The 21469-nt window shown below is 36.0% G+C and overlaps 1 protein-coding gene across 4 annotated transcripts in view; it reads right to left on the minus strand.

Moving 5' to 3' along the window:
• Positions 1-21469, minus strand: part of CRPPA (CDP-L-ribitol pyrophosphorylase A) — a 364955-nt gene that overhangs the window by 316330 nt on the left and 27156 nt on the right. For all 4 annotated transcript variants that reach the window (XR_010023849.1, XM_063099545.1, XM_063099548.1 and 1 more), the window contains exon 3: positions 15159-15308. Coding sequence is in view for 3 of the 4 variants with exons in the window: in XM_063099545.1 (XP_062955615.1) it covers positions 15159-15308 (150 nt within the window). In the remaining variant the exon portion in view is untranslated. The remainder of the gene's footprint in view (positions 1-15158; positions 15309-21469) is intronic.

Raw genomic sequence — 21469 nt, forward strand, 5'->3', positions numbered from 1 at the left:
GCTATGGACACAAAAGCCAGTGTTTTGCCATTTAAATGAAACTCCTGGGTTTTTCCCTCTAGTTTAAGTATGAAATCTCTTTAAAAGCAATTGCTAATTCTTCTTCACAATTTAAAATATCCTTGCAGTGATTCATCTGGCAAATGTCTTCACCACAACTCCTCATATACTTTAACTGCATCATTCTATCAGTATAGTCTGTTTAGTTTGTATTAAAATCTTGTGCCAAACAAATGACCATTGGATTTCTTTTCAGCCTCTACTCAATGCTTTTCAGACAATCACTGCCTTCCTCAGCCTTCTACCTGTTTCTGAATCAAAGTCAGAGCTAGAGAAAGTTTTAGAGATCATCTAGTCCAAACTCTTGATTTACAGGTATGGAAAAAGTCCCAGAAAAATTAAAGTCTATGACCATTATTATTCAAGGTCACTGAGCTAGAAATAAAAGTGACCATTGTGGACTCCCAATATCCTCATTGCTTCTGGCCCCTACTCTCATTGGTTAAGGCTTTTGGTAGGGAGGCTTGGATGTTGGGATAGCAGAGTTCCAGAGCAGGTTGACCCAGCAAAGGGAATACCCACAAAGTAGCGACTTGTTTGAGCAGGCACCTGCTGGTGGCTCCAGTTCATTTGGCATCTATGATAGATAACCTCAAGTCACTCTTTACTACTTTATACATAAATTTTAAAAGATCAAATGATCTGATCAGTTATAGTGGTAACAATACCTTCTTGCTGGTTTGACAACTATGCACTCTAGCCCATACTAAGTAACATACAATTGGAACCAGAAAAGAGCAAAATTTCAAGGAAAAAAAAAATTCTAGGTTACCTCCTAATCCATCCCAGGATTATCGAACTTAAAGAAAAAAATATTTAATACAGTTATCTAAAAGTAGCTACATGCACAAATGGCCAATAGGTACATGAAAAAAATGCTCACCATCACTAATCATCAGGGAAACACAAATCAAAACCACACTGAGGTATCATCTCACCCTAGTTAGACTGGCTATTATCACAAAGACAAAGAAACAAATGCTGGTGAGGATGTGGAGAAAGAGGAACCCTCCTATGCTGTTGGTGGGACTGTAAATGGGTGCAGCCATTATGGAAAACAGTATGGAGGTTTCTCAAACGACTACAGATAACAACTGTCATATGATCCAACAGTCCCACAGAGGGACGACAGAGTTTAGAGTTCAAGTCCTGCTATGTTAAAGGGAATTTGGTAAACACTTTTGGCTTTTTATTGATAATCTGGAAGGACTACACCTTGGGAGTAAAGATGACTTCCCAGGACACACTCAACACCCGTCAGAGAAAATTAAACCAATAGTCTGTAAAAGATATAGTTAAACTTATTAACATAAGTCAATTTTACTTTAATGTTTAGAAAAATGTCAATAGATAAAGACCCAGACGTTGGAAACAGCGGTATAGGACTTTAAAATAACTGTGATAAATATGAAGAAGCTTCAAGAAAAGGTTGATATAATGGATGAGCGATGAGCAATTTGAAGACAAATATGAAGAGAGCAAAAAAGAAAGAAATGTAAATCCCAGAACTAAAAAATATCCTGGATAAAAAATGTTGGATCTATTGGTTGTAATGAACAGCAGATCGAAGAATGGATCAGTGAACTTAAAGATATGGGGGGTTCCAAGAGACTAAGGTAGAAGCTGCCAGTCATCTTACAGCCTGGGCCCAGACCCGGCACAGCATCTCTTCAGTTATATTCTACAGGTATAGAGAAGTCAGAAGCCAGCCTGTATTTAAACAGAAAGAAAACATACCCACACCTCTCCCAAAGAATTTGTGTTTATCTTTAACTCACCACAATCATGTTGTACGAGCCAGAAATGTGGAATCAGACAGCTTTGAGTTTCTGTTACGTATTCATTTTTAGTTGCTTGCTGTACTTTTGAATCTTGATGTTTTTGTCCAAGCAGGAAGATATCTTCCTTGTTGAGTTGTTGAGAGGACATTTGTAGAAATGGTAGAAAATTAATGAAATTTACATATGAGTAATTTCATTGTTCTTTGGTTCAATTTTTTCAGTCCCTAATAAAGTGTTTACATGTACCTTTTTTCATTTTTTTTAAATTGAAACATAATTGGTTGTACTTATTTGTGGGGTACAGAGTTGACTATCAGTATTTGTGCACAATATGTGATGATCAAATGTAGATAGCTGGCATATTCATCATTATAAAACATGCTCATTCTTTGTGCCTGTTAATCAATTTCTCCCTAACCCGCTCTCTCTCCCCCTTTCACCTCCTCTAATAACCACAGTTTGTTCTCTTTTGAAAGTTCAAGGTATTATTGTGTGTTCGCTGTTTTTTCTTAAGGTGTAGTCCTTCCAGATTACCAATAAAAAGCTAAAGGTGTTTATTAAATTCCCTTTAACATAGCAGGATTTGAACTCCAAACTCTGTCTTCCCTCCGTGAGCAGCTGCTGAAGTCCCTGCTCATGTCTTCCAGCCTTCCAGGTGATACCTTCGCCTGGGTGCCTTACAGTATCACCCCATGCGTGCACAGTTCAGGAGTCAGAGAAGGCATTTAGGAGGTTTTACAGGCATGTGTGCAGCCTCTGTGGCTCCCACCATTCTGGGACATTCCCCCTCAATTCCCAACTACTCTGGCAGTCCAAAGCTCCATGCTCCGATTTAACAGGCTAAAAATATAGTAGCTTTCTGCCTTGCCACTACAGGGACTAGGAAGTGACCTCAGGAGAAAAACTGTACCATTCGGCATTCAGGAGTCATAATCTACACAACAATTTGAACACGAAAGATTTCACCTAGAGCATTACTAATTATGATGGTTTAATTACCAAGAAGGAATAAAACACAACTCTAAAAAATATACTCAGTCCAAGGGAGGGTACCCAAGGAAGGAACATACTCTGGCTGAGAGACAAACCTCATGGAAGGTATGGCTGTAGCCCACTGGGTGGTGGAGAAGTTTAAGGGTTTGAGCTGGGCCAGAGTAGGCACATGGTCAGCAGGCCAAGGCTGGATTGTCAGAAACCCCAGACAAAGACTGGCAAGCTTGGAACCCCCCACCGAATGGCCAAGGAGCCCAAGGCTGACAGACATGCAACTGGGGCCAGAACTGACACGCTCGAAGCCTACTGCTGGAGAACTAGCACGCCACAGGTGGCAGGCACTGAAGCACAGGCTGGGTCTGGCAAGGAGGAAAACCTCTGCCAGGAGGGGTGCAAGCAAAAGCAGGCCAGACTGACAGCAAGAAGTTGCTAAAGAATAAACACCACCAAGTGCCACACACATGCTGATGGCAGCTGTGGAGCCCACAGGAAATGAAACATACCAGAATGAAGGAAAGAAGCCCCTTCCTCACACAGTGGCCCTTAAGCACTCTTCACGGATGAAGCTTGAAATGTCTTGGCAAAGGGGAGAGATGTTTACAGAGTCTAGCAAGGCAATGTCGGGTGGATTTGGAGCTGAGCGGCAATAAATGATTAAGTAACACACCATATAAAAGTGAATCTTATCCAGTGTCATTCCCTTTCAAGGGCTGAATCCCTTCAGATTTTTGCCTACTTCTGGTCACTCTTCACTGCCTTTATACAAATGTCACACCTATCCACCACCTCATCCATCTCTATCTATAGATACATATCATGGTTTACAATTTTTAATCCATCAGAGGGTTGGCTATGCAAGCTGTTCTGTCAAAAACCCTGGGTAATGATTTGACAGAGAATCTAAGGAAAAGTGTAAGCAGGGAATTGCCACTAATTCATATTTCAGACTACCTTACTGAAATGTATAGAGTTCTTGGCATTCAAGAGTGTGCATAAATTTCACTAACAATAAATACATATCCAAGATATCCTTAGTAAAAAAAAAAAAAAAAAAACTGATTTCCACTAGTCCTGAAAAATTAAGAAATTGAGTTTATTCAAAATCATATGAAAATGACTCTTAATTGTTCAGGTAATGCAAAACTACATCTCTAACTTTCTCAAGATATTAACATCCACAAGTAATAATTTCATAATATAAAGACAAACTTTGAAATCATGTATAAAGAAGATTTTTATTTATTAAAAGTCCATAATGTTTAAGTACTTGTTGAAGGACGTATAACATTGTAGGGTGTAAGTCCCACAAAACTATTTCAGATTTCACTAATTTCTATAATCAAGATGGCTCATAAACATGTTAACCTTTATATTAGTAGACAGTTTATCATTTTTCTGTCATTATATATGGATTTTCAATGTTCTAGGCAGCAGACCAACAAACCAAAACCCTGCCAGAACCACTTAAAAGCAAAATGCTTCCTTCTAGTGCTTTTGGCAATGGCTAATGCTTAGTGATACACCCAAGAAGAAAGCTATGTTACAAACTCAAACTTTGTACGAAACACCACGGAAAATTACCTTATAAGCATCTAGTGTATTTTCTAAAAATGTATTTTTCTTTTCTGAACGAGGTAAGAAAGTAACTTAGCAATGGTAAAAATAATAATAATAATAATGAGTGCCTGTACAACATCTAAGTGGACACTGTACAGTTGTAGCTCTATGGTTGAATCAGATGATATCTCAGTCAGGAAAGTCAGGCCACTGTAAGTGATACGTTATGAGGGCTTGTGGGCATTAGACCTTACGCAATTATGAGAGGAGCTGGGGAAGGATGAACTGAGGGGCAGGTGGAAGGATCAGAGAATGAGTCATTGAATAGTCACTATGACAATCTAAGTACATCCAGCCGCCCAAAGGAGATTGTGAGGGGGAAGTCATGGAGGGTCGATGGGAAACCCTTGCCTGTGTGGAGCCACTGCTTCAGTGGGTTCCCAGCTCAGTGTCTGGAAAGTCCTAAGTTGCTGATGGTCAGCAGTGCTAGCAATCAGGAAGACAAGCTGGAGTGTGGACCTAGATGGCAAGGACAGGTTGAACCCCACCAGGAAGCTTTGTATCTGTTGCTCACCCCACCTGATGGCAAAAAAGATTTTTGGAGAAAAGTGGCTTCGGCTTCACTTCAGCCTTTCAAATCTTACTTCTTGCTCTTTCAGCCAATCTACCTCAGAAAAATAGTTCCCAGTTTAACCAAACTGGCACAGCAACAGCCGCTGCAGATGAATAGCGTTTAATTTAGAAATATACAGAAGAGAATTTATTAACACATCTGCTTAATAAAAGACACAGTGAATAAATTATCTGAATTTTAAAATCCATATGCTTTCATGATAAAATATGTCCTCACCACACTTTTTCCATCATTCTGCAATTTCCTAAAGTTAAAGAGCCCCAAATACAAAGGGTTCAAGTTGGATCTGTCCAGAAAATGGGTTTTGTTTTGGCCATAAAGTGCTAAGCTACCACCCAGATGCTAATACATATACTACACAAATTAACTGAAAAGGACAGTGGACTAAACGAGATCAAAATTTAACCCATTTCAACATTGATTCAGGTGGATCCATACCTCAAAGGATTTGTAGTATTCAAGTTAATAAAAAAACACAAGGCACTAGTATCTGTCAGCTCTTGCCACATAAAAAGCCAGGAGTTTGACAGTCAGTTATGAATAATACTTCAGTGTTCATCTGTGTAACTTTTCAAAACTTCCTTTTAATTCCTGCCCCATCCTGACTATCCTCCAGAAGTCAGCCTAATTTAAGATGGAGATCTTTGCAGTGAAAGATCAAGATACTATGTCTCTCAGTTCATTTCTCTTTATTCAAACAGAAACTTTCTTGCCAAAATCTTTAACAGAGATCAGGATTTTAGGAGATAAAAAGCCTTTGACAGTGCCAAGAGGCTCTTTTGCCTACCATTTATGACAGAATTAGTGATCCTACTGTATGCCTCTTCTCATGCATTCCATTCTCCACCTTTAACTCTCTTACCGGAAAAGCACAAACATAAAAGAGATTTGCAGTAATCTCCCAGACTGAAAACTTTTCTTCCCAGGATCCTATTTTTCCAATACAATGCCATAAACGCAGGACAAACCACAGGCAGGAAGTAATGACTATTATTTTTAGTATGCCCTCTCAAGTCTCTAATTCTATGTCCTCTGTTTGCCTCATCTTTTGTCTTCTGTTGTTCTTACAGACATTGGCAATTGGACCATATCAACATTGCATTTTTTTTAATTGTCTAACATAGCTAAAGACAGATGTTCATATCTTGTTAAGACAAAGTTCCTAAAAAACAAGTGTGAACTAGATTAAGAGTATTAAAAATTGGTAGTATTGTTCTCTAAGTATTCTATTGTAAGTCCAGTTTTTTACTCCACAGTACACAAGGAAATAAAAATTCACAGCTAAGAGCATGCCATATTTTAAACTATAAATAATCCGTTTTTAAAAAAATTCTCACAATAACATTCATTAAACATCTACTATATTTGAGATACTATAGTTAATAACAAGAGAGAAGGAAGAAAAAGGAAAATATGGTTAGAGTCAATTAAATGAAATAGTGCATTATCATCCCAAATAGCCAAAGTAATCTTGAAAAAGAACAAAATCAGAGGTTTCCCACTTCCTGATTTCAAAATTTACTACAAAATGACAGTAATCAAAACAGTGTTGTCCTGGCATAAAGATAAACATATAGACCAATGGAATAGAATAGAAAATTCACAAATAAAACCCTACCTAATGATTTTTGACAATGGTGTCAGATCATTTAAAGGGGGAAAGCATACTTTTTTTCAACAAATGGCGCTGGGAAAACTAGAAATCTGCATGCAAAAGACCTAATGCCACATATAAAAATTAAAGACTCAAGTGTAAGTTAGAGTTAAAATTATAAGACTCTTAGAAAAAAACAGATTTAAAATTTATACAAAAGTAACAAAGGTCAATAAAGAATATCAGTCACATCTTATGTCCTGCCTCCGATTCTCTTAGTCTGACCTGTCTCTCAGGCTTCACGCACCAAAGTGACTGACTGCATGTGAGCCCTCATGGTCCTGTAACTGAGGACACAAGCCTGAGTCTCTGGTTTCTCCTTGTAGCTACCTCTGGACACTTCAAGCACCATGGTACAGGTCATGGGATCTGGCTTCCCCTGTGACTGAAGGGTCACGGAGTATAACCAGGATTCACTGACTATAGGAGAAACATTAACCAAGAGGGAGCTAAGAGATGAAATCTGACTCACAACAGTTCACTGAAGGGAAGAGTATGGACAGTTTTGAGTATGCCTGTCTGGATACATCTCATGTGACAAAGTGACCAGCTGTGTTTGTTGGGGAAACACTGGCCAGATTGTAATGCATCACCTTAAGTCAGCATTAAAGCCTTGCCAAAGGTACTAATTGCTAGAGAACCTGTGCTTAAACAATTTTGAAAGAAAATAAAACAATGTGGTCATGTTACAGGAAACAAATAAGTGAATAATGAACCTATAATAAATCTACGTATATATTGGAAATTTGCAATAATAATAGAGGCACAAATTAGTCAGAAAAGAATGGTTGATTTAGTAAATGATGTTGCAAAAAACTAGCTCACCTTATAAAGATGAATAAAAGCAGGAACCCTACATCGCAGAATATTTTAAAATAACCTCCAAATGAAATAAAGACCTAAGTGTGAAATGAACAACTCTAACACTAACAGAATAAATATAACCATAATGTGGGATTTTTTTTTTTTTCACACGAGACCTTAAAGCCACAGGATTTGGCTGCATCAAAATGAAGTACATTAAAGACAACATTGACAGGTTAAGAGAAGATATTTGCAATGTGTAAAACCAAGAAAGAAAAAATATCTAGGATATACAAGAAACTCCAGCAAATTAACAAAATAGACAAGACACCCAAAAGAAAATAGAGAAATTTTATTAGTAAGCTTCATTAATAAGATGTTAATAAGTGTCTTAGTCCATTCACGCTGCAATAACAAAATTCCTCACACTGGGTAATTTATAAACCGAATTTACTGCTCACAGTTCTGTAGGCTGAAAAGTCCAAGATCAAGGCACCAGCAGATTCAGTGTCTAGTGAGCGGAAGGGGCAAAGAAGCTCCCTCAGGCCTCTTTTATGGGGGCACTAATCCCATTCATGAGGGCAGAGGCCTTAAAGTCCATACTTCTTAATTTAGGTTTCAACATATGAATTTTGGGGGGGACACAAACATTTAGACAATAGCAGTAAGCAACATAGGGAAACATGAAGAAACATATAGAAAACTTAATCCTCACTAGTAACCAAATAAATTCTAATTAAAACAGCACAGAAATCAATATACATCCAACAGATTGACAAAAATTAGAAAGTTACAGAATGTGAAAAGCCAAAGGTGTGGCTAAAATTAGAACCACTGATAAACCTATTAAACTTACTTAAGCTTATAGAAACTTATAAAACTAGAACTGTTTATGAGCTGATCAGCATACATATGAACAGAATAGGGACAAAAATGATGTATGGTTTTAGACTAACGATTAAGAAAGAATTTCTGGGGGATAAGGACTATTATGCTCAAAGAGGATCCCAACCTGAGTCACAGAGTCATTTTTTTTCCTACAACTGTACATTTTTTTTTTCAAAAGGGATGAAAAAAAAATTACATGGCCACAAGAGCCTACGTCGTAGAATAATTGGTAGAAGAAAAGATAAAAGTAGAAAGAAAAAAAGAGAAAAGGATAAAATCATGAGAAATATGACAAATAGGGAGAAGCATGACTTTGAAGAGTTAAACACTTCCCAAACACACCACCAAGACTGTGAATATACCCGATAAATACCACATAAATAATACATAAATCAAGTTTTCATTAATAGTTGAGATGTGCCACTTGATAATGTAGTTTGCAACTGACATTTATGAGAAATAAAATGATGATTTGCAGGCACTTTCAGTAATAAAACAAGTCAGCCCTTTCCAACACAGAAAGCTTCAGCTTCATCTTCCCTTTCTCTCACCCTTCCCGCTAAGGGTATTTTTATTCATTGTCCTTTCCTGGAGTCAACATTTGTTAAAAAACTACTTAAGCCCTCCTGTTATCTCTTCCTACTTTTTCACCCCAAAACCTCATGTGACATGAGGTTTCTTCTGAGGCTCTTCCTCCTCACTACCTCCAAATCTACCTAGACCCAACTTAACCCTCAGCAAACGCCTCTTTCACCATCACTTAAAGAACCAGAGATGAAGGAGGAAAGGGGAAGGAATGGGGAACTATTCTCTAAAATGGGAAGAAAAGTTCTAAGCATGGCAATCCCTGGTGGATATAAAGAAAAGACACTCGTCATAACATTCCACCTTTGACTGGTTTCTTGTTAACTCAGTGTTTAAAGCCCAAATATATTCACACTTAGTATAAGATAAAGGTTCTATTTATTCTAATGCATGTGGGATATGGGCAGGCTAAGTATTATGAATGCTATCCCTGTTATATTCCTTTAGTTTTACAGTTATTATATTCCAGTACCCAAAGATACTAGTGACAGGATTCTTTAAAAAGCACTAGGGAGGGTATTTGTTGTGTTTAAGAGTGTTTTTACCCTTTCAAGTTAAAGTCATTTTAAAAAAAAAATAGTTTTTCAATCTGCATTATAAGAATAACAATTTGTTGTGTTTAAGAGTGTTTTTATCCTTTCAAGTTAAAGTCATTTTAACAAAAAAATAGTTTTTCAATCTGCATTATAAGAATAACACTTAAATATTATATATCGCCACAGTAAAATCCAGGATATCAAACCAAAAGATACACAATTAACATCCCAGAGAACAATTCTGTCACTGGGTGAATCCTGCTATATCTTTCATGTTTACATTTTCGTGAAAACTTAATTAACAAATTACCTTCTAATATTCTTTGTGTACCTTAAAACTGGAGTGTTAGAAATGAGGCCAGGTCTCTAAACAATGAAGTTAATAATACCATCTGTGACCACCACACCAATTTTCTCAAGAAATGGATTCATATCATTTATAAAGCTTCTTTGTATAATTTTTTTTCCTAAAACAGCACAGAGCAGAATTTCACATCTGAATATTCAATAAGAATCCTCTGAACCAATTTGTGGCCTTTTCTTCATGTTCCTAGAGACTGCATAATTTTCACTATTGAATTTGTGTTTGTTATTCTTTAACAGTCATTGTTATTTTCTTTAGGAATCTTTTCCTTTAACAACCTCTTTAATGTGTCATTAAAAATTCTCAAGAGGCAAGATAGATTTTTTTTTCTTCCCCAGACATTCTTAAGCAACAAAAGAAAATCAATAAACAAATGCCTATTACATAGAAAAGTCCAAGACCAATCAAAACAAATATTTAACTATTTATGTATCTTAAGTATCACAACTGTAGATTTTAATCACTTTCAAATTATTATCAGTCCAGGCATAGGCACTAATAACATTTAGTGTTCACATATGCAACCAGTCTTATGTGTATACCCACATACTCACATTTGGACATAAAACCATAAATAATATATTTTACATATACAGTTAATATAACCACATCATTATATTATATCATTATTAATATAACATACTATCATAAGCATTTTTATGTTCAATAAAAATTCTGTAAAATAACTTTAACTGACTTTTTAATGTTTCTACTAATGAATGTCACAAATTGATCCCTAGAAATATAGGCTCAGTAGAATTTTTCACATTTATAAAAATGCTTCAAATCACCACCTTTATACACAAATCTTTGTGCCTACTTCTATTTTTCAGATGAATTTCTCAAACATTTTCTCAAATATTTTATAAATATTTTATCCATATATATACACATATATGATATTACTCCAATGCAAAGCTATTTATATAATTAGTATTAGTGACAACACATAAATGTCCACATATAAAAGAGTATTATTAAAAGTTTATGGAAAAATTCATATTATCTTTCAATTCTATTTTCCCACAAACTTTTTACAGGACCCTTGTACATACATATGTATGCATAAATTTATTCATTCAATAATATTAAGAACCTAACGTGAGCCATGAACTTTTACAGGCACTAGAGATAAGAGACTCAACAAGGCAAAGTCCCTGCCCTCATAGAACTGAAATTCTATTAGGGCAGACAGACAAATACTTGCCAAAAAAATAGGTATGTCAGGAAGTTTTATCTAGTAAGGAAAATTAAAGCTGAATAATGGGATGCATGATAGAGGCTGCTATTTTACATAAGATTATCAGGTAAGGCTTCTCTGAGGAGGTGACATTGCACAGAGATGTAAATGAAGAATGGAAACAAGCAGTGTGAGTATCTGGAAAGAGTGGCCCAGGCAGAGGAAGAACCAGTACTTAGGCTATTTACATGTTTATGTACATGCACAGCTTTTTATGATCATTCCTTTGAACACAAAAATGTACTTGGTACTGATCATATACCAAGCAGGTTGCTATGAATAAGACAGATACCACCTCTACCTTCACAGGGCTCACAGTCTAGCAGGAGAGTAAGACATTTCACAAATGACTTCATGTAATCATAAATCTGATGAAGAGAAAAAAACAGGTACTGGGAGAACATATAACAGATTTGTCCAACCTATTCTGGGTGGGACAGGAAAACCTTCTGCAAGTAAATGATAATTTACCTGCTATCTAAAGGATAAGTAGCAAGACAAAAAGGAAGTAAAGTTCCAGATAGAAGGAAACTTGTATTTGAAGAACTAAAATAAGGTGAGCATGGCTAGAGCATATTTGAGTGTAACAAGAAGGGTGAAGGAGATAAGCCAGAAGAAACCATGAGTACTAACAACCTAGCAGGTCAGCACACAGAATGGCATCTTATGACCTTCCAGCATCATTTGATGAGGAAGAGTTATCCATAACCTGAAACTGCACATCTCCTATTTTTATTTTGCCACAGTCCATGACTGGATCAACTTACAATGTGTTTCTTCTGAATATATGACTCAACTTCATATAACCTGGGTTACAACTGCCCGATTTCTACTCAACTCTCAGAAAATGGTGACCACTATTATGTATTTCCTGCATGAGTTCCACAAAGGAAAGTTATACCCTTGATACAAGACAAACACAAATCCTTATCGTAAGGCCACATTAATGACAGAGCCATTCAATAGCTTTGTAGATGTTTTTTTGATAAAAAGTTTATTTTTTTTAATCAGAGTTTGCCATGAATATCCAAAAAAATGGTCTTGATACACTTTTTTTCCTTGGGACAGTTTTGTATATTTTTTGGTTAAATGTAAAAATGTAAGAATAAAAGGCAATAGTTACTATTTCGAACTTCTCTTTCCTAAAGCCTGGACACCTCACCCACCTCCCCATTCTCAGCTGATGACTAGCTCCCTAGATCGCTGAGAAAACAGAAACGAGAAGAAGACAACAGCTAAACCCTCCCACTACATCTGTTAATCTGTCTGCATCTGTACTGACATACTTGCCCTTCTTCCTCTCCCTATGCATGAACTATCTATATCCCAGCCACGGTCAACTTCAATGTCACTGGTACCCTCACTCCAGCACTGTCTTTTCCTCTCTACTGAATCATCCCCATCAGCCTATCAACATGCTGTTATAGCATCCATCTTAAAATATATATATATATATACAACTCAATCTGTACCTGCTTTCAGCTACCCTCTCCATTTCTCTGCTCAGTATACATTAAAAATCCCTCCAAAAATTGGCCCTCCTATTCTCTCTTAAAAAATCAATTCCAACCAGGCTTTCATATCAAACACTAGTAATCTCACATTGCTGAGGCTTGTGGGCAGTTCTCAGTCCTTACCTTTCATTTTTTAACCCCTATGCAGCATTTAACACAGTTGTTCAATCATTCTTGAAACACTGTCTTCACTAGGCTACCTTCTTATCCCCTAACGGTTACTCTTCTATCTCCTTAGTGAATTCCTCACCTCCTGTGATAGGCTGAGCAATACCCCTCTCCCCAGAGATGTCCATGTCCTAATCCCTGGAATCTGTGAATATGTTAACTTATATGGCAAAGGGACTTTGAAGATGTGATTAAATTAGGATCATGAAATGAGATTATCCTGGATTATCCAGGTGAGCCTGATGTAATCACAAGGATCCTTAAATAAGGGTACTTCAAAAGCTTTATGGAAAAATAGAATTAAAAGATAATGTGAATCTTTCCATGAACTTTCAGAAGTACCCTCATAAGGAGGGGGAGGGAGGACTAGTGTTAGTACTAGTAGATGTGACAATAAAAGCAAGAAATCAGAGTTGCATGAGGTACGAGCCACGAGACAAGGCAGGAGCCATGAGACAAGGCACACAGGCAGCCTCCAGAAACTGGGAAAGACCAGGAAATGGATTCTCCCTTAGAGCCTTCAGAAGAATCACAGCCCTGCTGACGCCTTGATCTTAGACTTCTGATCTCCAGAACAGTAAGAGAATAAATTAGTGTTGTTTTAATTCACTAAGTTTCCAATAATTTGTTACAACAGCATTAGAAAACTAATATGCTTTCCCAATCTCAAAACTGTGATTCCGCTTCTGGACCTTTTCTATTCCCTATCTACGCCAGTTCATTTGGTATTCTCAATCAACCCCAAGGCATTAAATGCCTTGTGATGACAATTCCCAAGTACATATCTGCCTGGACTTCTCCACTGAATTCTAGATTCATATGTCCAACTACCTCCTTTACATTTTCAATTGTATGTCTAAAAGAAATCTCAAAGTTAGTATGCCGAAACTAAATACCTGGTCTGCTCTCACAAAATCTTCTCTCCCTCTAGCATTTTCCAAAGGTAGAAGCAAATGTATCTTTCCAGTTATTCAAATCAAATCCTTGGGCCTATGACTCTTCCCTGTGACACTCCATGTACAACCTATTGGCTAATCTCGGTTTTACTTTCAAATATATTCAGAATACAAGTCTTCACACCACATTCTCCTGTATCCAAGTTGTGCTAGTAGTCATCATCACCTTCTGCCTTGGTTATGGTTAGCACAATGGCTTCTTACTTCTTCCCTTGGCTAACTGCTGTCTACCATCCCCACAAACAACAGGGTGATCCCATAAAAATGACACTCTACACAATAACCTCCAAAGACTTCCCATCTCATTCAGAATAAAATCTGAAGTCCTCACCATGGCTTTTAGGGCCCTACATGATACAGGGCCAGGTCTTCTCCAACTCCATCTCCCCCTACTCTCTTCTCTAGCCTCACAAACCTTCTCACACTCTGTGTCCTATACCTAAAATGTACAGCAAAAGCTGTTGAGAAGGCTACTCTCATGTGAAGACCATGAATCCACAGTCAAACTTCTTTGTAAAATATAGCTATTATACATCATATTTATTCTAATATAAATGTTTATATTAAAGGGAACAAATTCATTAACCTCAGAAATATAGCTGATGGTGGTCTAGTTAGCAAGATGTAGTCTATAAAATGGGATATTTGAATACAAAACAAAGAAATTTATAATAGCGTATCATGTATATAATTAATGACCAAAACCTACAGGCAAACTCCTGTATTCCAAATTTATTATTTTAAGAAAATAAAAACCAATGCAGACTATTTTTATCATTAAAATAGATTTCTAGTCCATATATTCAATCTTATTTTAAAACAAATTAAATGACAGTCAAGATTATTGATTCATAATTCAATACATGTGATTACCTTCTATCCAAAATACTATATCCACTACATTCTAATATAAATATCAAAATTCATATGACCATTATCTCATAATCCTAAAAGTCCATCTGTTTCAAACTATTTATTGATTGTCTATTGTCAACCAAGCATTGAATTAGTTGCTCTAACATATTTCATTGGGAAGTTTCTGACAAGCCCAATACTGATATTCAATATCTGTTTACTCAAATATGCAAACAAATAGCAGTAACATTATATAAGTATACAAGAGTTTCCAAAATAAAAAAACAGAACAAAGGTAATCCAGTAACATGAAATATTTGGTATTTTAAAAGAAGTTACTAAAATTTTAATAAACAACATATCTACTCAGCTATGCAGAAAATTTACCATAGCAGGCCTGTGTCTCTTTCTCTTCTGATCCAACTGTGTATACTCACTGTTTCACTGTAATAAATATTAGCCTTTGATACAACTATATCCCATGAGCTCTAGAAATTCTCCAAATGTGGAGGTAGTTTGAAGAACCACCGACATAAATAGCAGCTTTTTCAAAAAGCCAGGATTCTTACCTGCTGATAGGCTTCATATATCACATCAAATAAAAAGGCCTGTGGCATTTCACTTGCTCTGTGTCTGGCACGTTCTAGTGAGTGGTCTAAACAACCATCAGCGGATGGACTGATGACAGTAGATACAAGAGGTCGAATCGCTCCCGCTGCCTGAAGAACAAAAAGGAAAATAGCCCATTTACTACACCTGCACAGTATTTTAAAGTAAAATTCTAAATTCTGTATCCCACTTTTGAAAGCAGATCTTATCCATACTTTCAACAAGCTGCCTCAAGAAAATATCTGAGCAAGTGTTCATTCGGTTCACAAATCAAAACCTTATTTCAGGGGAGAAAAACAATCAATTTCATAGTATTACAGTTCCATATACTAAGAGATGTAATTATTTTTTTCATTGTATGTTCAAAATCCTTTTCATCACAGGCCATTGAGGTCAAATACTAAAAAAGGATGCTAAGATACAATTGGGTATTCCCTGAAGATGGGAGGGAGGAAGAGAAGGACTATTGTGAAATAAATAAAATGGACTGCAAATTAATATTTACGAATTAGTGTGTCTTCAGAGAATTTAATTTACCCATTGAGGAAACAAATTCTCCAAGGTCCCCAAAATGAGACTCAACAACAACCCAAATAACAATGAATTTATGTTGTGCTCTAATTCCTGTGAAAAACAGTTCCTTTCAAACATAGCCTTTATGCAATGCTTCCTCAGGCAAAAAATCCAATGATTTCAATTGCTATGATGAAAGTTTTGTCTCATTGATACATGCATCTAAACATTATAAAAAGAGACACTTTCATGTCTGACAGTTTTTGCCTTTATCTATAATGGAGTCTCACTGTAATGCAGACTTAAAAATCACTAGCAGACAGCTAACTTAGTGAAGTTGCCTTAAAATATGGTTCTATGGTAGGTAGTTAACCAAACCTTCTTATACTGATGTGGATATTACAGCACATGAAGCTAATGCACAACAGAACAAGTGTGGTCTTGAGGAGGCCAACATGTAAGATACTTAGTCACAGTGGTTTACAAAAGCCAAGGGATTGGCTGGAAAAAAAAAAAAATCCAACGTAATGTATGAGCCATGTAGACAGATTACAAATTGTATCACCATTTCCAGTGCCCCAAGCAGATATTTGGAACCTAAGCATAAGAGCAAAAATGAGACAGCCAGGGGTCACACAGATGGAATAGTTTCCAAGTAGGTGAAAGATAGGTAAGGAGCAAGCTCACCTGATCAAGCCCAACACCTCTCAGTAGAGGTTAGAAAATAAGACAGGAAAAAACACAAAACACAGACACACAAACATGTGCACTACATTTTAAGGAAAAAAAACTTTCATTGCAACTACTCATAGGTACTATTGGAATTTTATGTCAGGCCATAAATTAACATTTAAAAGAGAACATGAGACATCCAAAATGGCAGTTTGAGGAGTTCTACAGACTCTCTCCCCAGTGAAAAAACTGGCTTTAAAAAAAAAAAAAAGTACTTTTAAAAACCCATTGAAAGTCTTTGAAAATTGTCCCAAGAGTATTCAGAAAATTAAACATTACTCAAGAAAAGCTACTATATCTTGGTAAACACAAAAACAGACTGTGATACTGCCATAACCTGTTTCTTCTTTCACCCCTACACAGCCCAGTGTGATGGAAGCTCTACTGGAGAACACGCGTAACTGAAAACATGGGGCTCCTTTGCCCCTAGGCTCCCAGTGGGAGAGTCAGAGTGCCACCATTTCTCATGCTTCTCAGTGCCAGGGTACAGAGGCTAAAATCCAGGCAACCATAGCCAAGAGGCTGAGGCCCCCTCTTTCACATAGCCTCCACCCACAAGGTGGAAGATGTGCCCTAGGCACGGTAAGGCTGAGCTCACACATAGGTCAGAATTTCCATGCCAGGAGAGAAGAGGCAAAAAGAGAAGACCAGAGTCTTCTACTGCCCCCACGCAATGCCGTCATCATGCAGTAGGGGTGTCACTCCAAGAGAAACAGGACACTGTGCCCAACCATAGCTCCAGAGCAGTGATGTCGTAATTTTTCACAGAGGAAGAGAAAAGTTCTAAGAATAGACACCTATGAAGCTCTCCCAATGCAAACTCACTTTATTTGGAACAGAGTGTGGGGAATTTCAAGCCTAAATGCACTGTCCAAAGAAAAGATATCATGGTAAGCAATTAAGAGGAAGCTGGTGGCTACATGAAAGCCAGAAGTTAAACTATCAGCAAACAGTTTTACCAGAGAAAACCAGGAAAAGATACAGCTAACAAGAGCCCTCCTGAGATCAGAACAAACCTCAAATACTGGCCTCAAAACAGTACCTATGCATATGAGCCAGAATTTAATTGAATCAGATTGTAATTTATGCCCCAGGCACTGTCAAAAATAAAGTTGAGCAATTAGCAGGCAATGGTGTGGGGCTTAATAGCTAGGTGTGACAACCAACAGAAGCAGACAGTATTACAGACACATCAGGGAAGGAGACAGTTAAACAGAGCCCTGCTAAAACTACTGTCATCCAGAATGACTATCCACATACCCAAATCACCCTCTGAAAAGCAGTTATCAGCTTTTCCCTGTGGAGAAGAAAGACTTCACTAACACAGACCAGCCAAGTAGCAAACAAATAAGCAAACAACAGAAATAAATCCTGGGAAGATAAGAGAGGGAAAAAATGTATTTTAGATACTGATTATCTAAAATATTCCCTTTTCAACAAAAAATTCCAAGACATGCATCCAAAGACTAAAGTGACCAGGCAACAGAAACTGCCTACGAGAGGGCCAGAATGTCAAACTCAGCAGATAAAAATTCCAAATCAGCTATTATAAACATGTTCAAAGAACAAAGGAAATCATGCTTAAAGAAGTAAAGTGAGGTATAATAATATATTTTTAAAAATAGAAATTCTACAGCTGAATAGTATAACAAAAATGAACAACTTACTAGAGGAGCTCAATGATAGGTTTGAACTAGAGAAGAATCAATGAACTTAAAATTCAGTAGAGAGAAGGCAATTCAAACACCAGAGGGGAAAAAAGAAAAATAAACGGAGCCTCACAGAATGTAGGACACAAGTACAACAACAATTTTGCATCGGGAGTACCAGAAAGAAAGGAGAAAGAAAAAGGAGCAGAGAAACACATGAAAAAATTATGACTGAAAACTTTCCAAAGTTAGGAAAAACATTAGTCTGCACATCTAAGAAACTCAATAAACTCCACATAGAATGAACAAGGAAATCTACATCTACACACAGAGTAAAACTGCTAAAAGCCAAAGGCAAGGAAAACATCTTGAAAGCAACAAAAGAAAATGATTTATCATTAACAAGAGAACACCAATAAGATTAACAACTGACTTATCAGAAATAATGGAAGCTAGAAGGCAGTGGGGTAACTGATAAAAGGAAAAAATAATATCAAAAATTTTATATCCAGCAAAACTTACATTTCAAAACTGAAAGCAAAATAAAACATTCACAGACAACAAAATTAGAATTCTTGCTAGCAGATTCATCTCATAAAAAAATACTAACAAATATTCTTCAACGGGGGGGGGGACAGAAATCAACCACAGACAGCAATTCTAATCCACATGAAAAAACAAAGCACACCTGTAAAGGTAATATGCTATTATAAAACACAGATGAAATGCATATTTCTTTTTTATATTAACTGATTAAAAAGCAATTGTATTAAACAACAAATATATAGTTAATTAATCAGTCTATAACAAACTGAAATGTATTTGACCAAAACAGGAGTTAGACAGGAATAAAGGTGTACTGGAGTAAGAAAATGACACCAGATGGCAACCTGAATTCACAATAACAAATGAACTAAAAATGGCAAATAAAATTAATATAACGAATTCTACAAATATATCCTTATTCACCTTTCTTCTTCCAGCTTCTATAAGTGACATGAAATATAAAGTAATAATTATGACAATGGATTGTTGGATTTTTATGTTAACATGTGTATTGTAGGGCCCACAGCAACCACTAAAAACATTACTCAAAAAATTAAAGTGAGAAGTAAATTAAAACGTTACAATAGAAAATGCAAAAGAAAGCACAAAGGATCAACAGAGAAACAAAAAAGACATGAGACATGAAAAACAAAATGTAAACTGGCAAGGCAGAAATCCAACTATTTAATACATTAAATATGAATAGATTAAACAATACAAACGCAGAGACTGTCAAATGAATTTTAAAACTCCAACTATATGCTGTGTGCAGAAGACACAATTGAAATTCAAAGATACAAATAGGCTGAATGTAAGAGGATGGAAAGAATACATCATGCAAACAACTACCATAAGAAAGCTGAAGTAGCTATTCTAATAAACTAATAATAGAAAGAATATATACTTTAAAATAAAATATATTAATAGAGACAAATACGGCCATTTTATAATGAAAAGAGTAAATCCATTAGGAAGATATATAGAGACAAATACGGCCATTTTATAATGAAAAGAGTAAATCCATTAGGAAGATATAAGAATTCAGCAATTCATCTGACAACAGATCCACAAAATACATGAATCAAAAACTGACAGAATTGTATGGAGAAATAAACAATCCAACAACAACAGTTGAAAACATCAATACCCCACTTTCAATAATGGGTAGAATAACTAGGCAGATCAACATGAAAACAAAAGTTTGGAAAAATACTATAAACCAAATAAACCTAAAATTTATTAAACACATCACCCAACAACAGCAGAACACACATTCTTCTCAAGTGTACCTGGAACATTCTCCATAACAGACCATATGCTAGGCTATAAAACAATACTCAAATTTTAAAGGACTGAAATCATACTAGTATTTTCTCTGATTAAAACAGAATGAAATCAGAACAGAAAGTTGGAAATTTCACAAACATGCAGAAGTTGAACACCAAACTCCCAAAAAACCAATGAGTCAAAGAAATCATTAGAGAACTTGAAAATACTCTAAAATGAATAAAAATAGACAATATACAAAAACACATGGGATGCATACTAAAGCAGTACTTAGAGGGAAATTTACAACTGTAAATCCCTACATAAAAAAGAAAATTCTCAAGTCAAAAATGTAACTTTCCACCTTAGAACACTGGAAAAAGAAAATTAAAGCTAAAGCAGACACAAGGAGTAAAGAAAAGATCAGAACAGAATAATTAAATAGAGAATAGAAAAACAGAGAAAAACATTAAAACAAAAATCATGGTTCTTTGAAAAGATAAAGAGCATTGACAAACCTCGGACTAAAAAATAAAAGAAAAACTGATTAGTAAAATCAGGAATGAAAGTAGTGATATTTCTACAATCTTACAGAAATAAAAAGGAATTTAAAACTGTGAACTGCATCCCAAAAAATTAGAAAACAGATGAAGTGAAAAAATTCCTAGGATATGAACTACCAAAATTGACTCAAGAACATAAGCTCTGAATACATCTATAAAAGGAAATTGAATTAGTAAGTTAAAAACTTCCTGCAAAGAAAGATCCAGACCAAGATTGCTTCACTAATTATGCCAATAATTTAAAGGAAAAATAATATCAATTCCTAGCAAACTTTCCCAAAAAATAGAAGAGGAAGAAATGCTTCCCAACTCATTCTGTAAGACCAGTATTACCTTAATACATAAAACAAAGACATTTCAAGAAATCCACAGACCAATATCCCTTATGAACACAGATGCGGACATTCCCAATATTCTTACAAACCAAATTCAGCAACACATAAAAAGTATTACACACCATGACCAAGTACAATTTATCCCAGGAGTGTCAGGTTGGTTCAACATACCGAAAAAGTAAGTGATATACCATATTAATAAAGGACAAAATACATGAACATCTCAATATATGCAGAAAACTCATTTGGCAAAATCCATTTACAATACTTACAAAAGGAATAAAATGCCTAGGAGTAGTTCAACAAAAAAAGCTCAGAACTTGTATTCTGAAAACTACAAAAAATTTCCTACCTCCTAATAACCAACATCTTCACTTCATACTGTTACCTATTCCCTCTAAGTACTCAAGTACTTCTCTATATGAGTAATCTTTCTTTCCTTCCTCCTCAATTTCTATTCCTCTATTGAATTATCTCTATTAGCATACAAGAATGTTGTGATATCTGTCGTCATTAAATCAGCCCTCTTTTGATCACACTTCTTCCTCCAGCTAGTACCAAATTTCTTCACATAAGCAAAAAGCAAAACTCTGAACTATCCGTACTACTGCATATCTCCAATTTCTTTCTTCCTGTGCTCTCTGGAATCCACTTAAATAAGGATATC

The sequence above is a fragment of the Cynocephalus volans genome, chromosome 6 (genome assembly GCF_027409185.1).
Source record: "Cynocephalus volans isolate mCynVol1 chromosome 6, mCynVol1.pri, whole genome shotgun sequence".
NCBI lineage: Eukaryota > Metazoa > Chordata > Mammalia > Dermoptera > Cynocephalidae > Cynocephalus > Cynocephalus volans.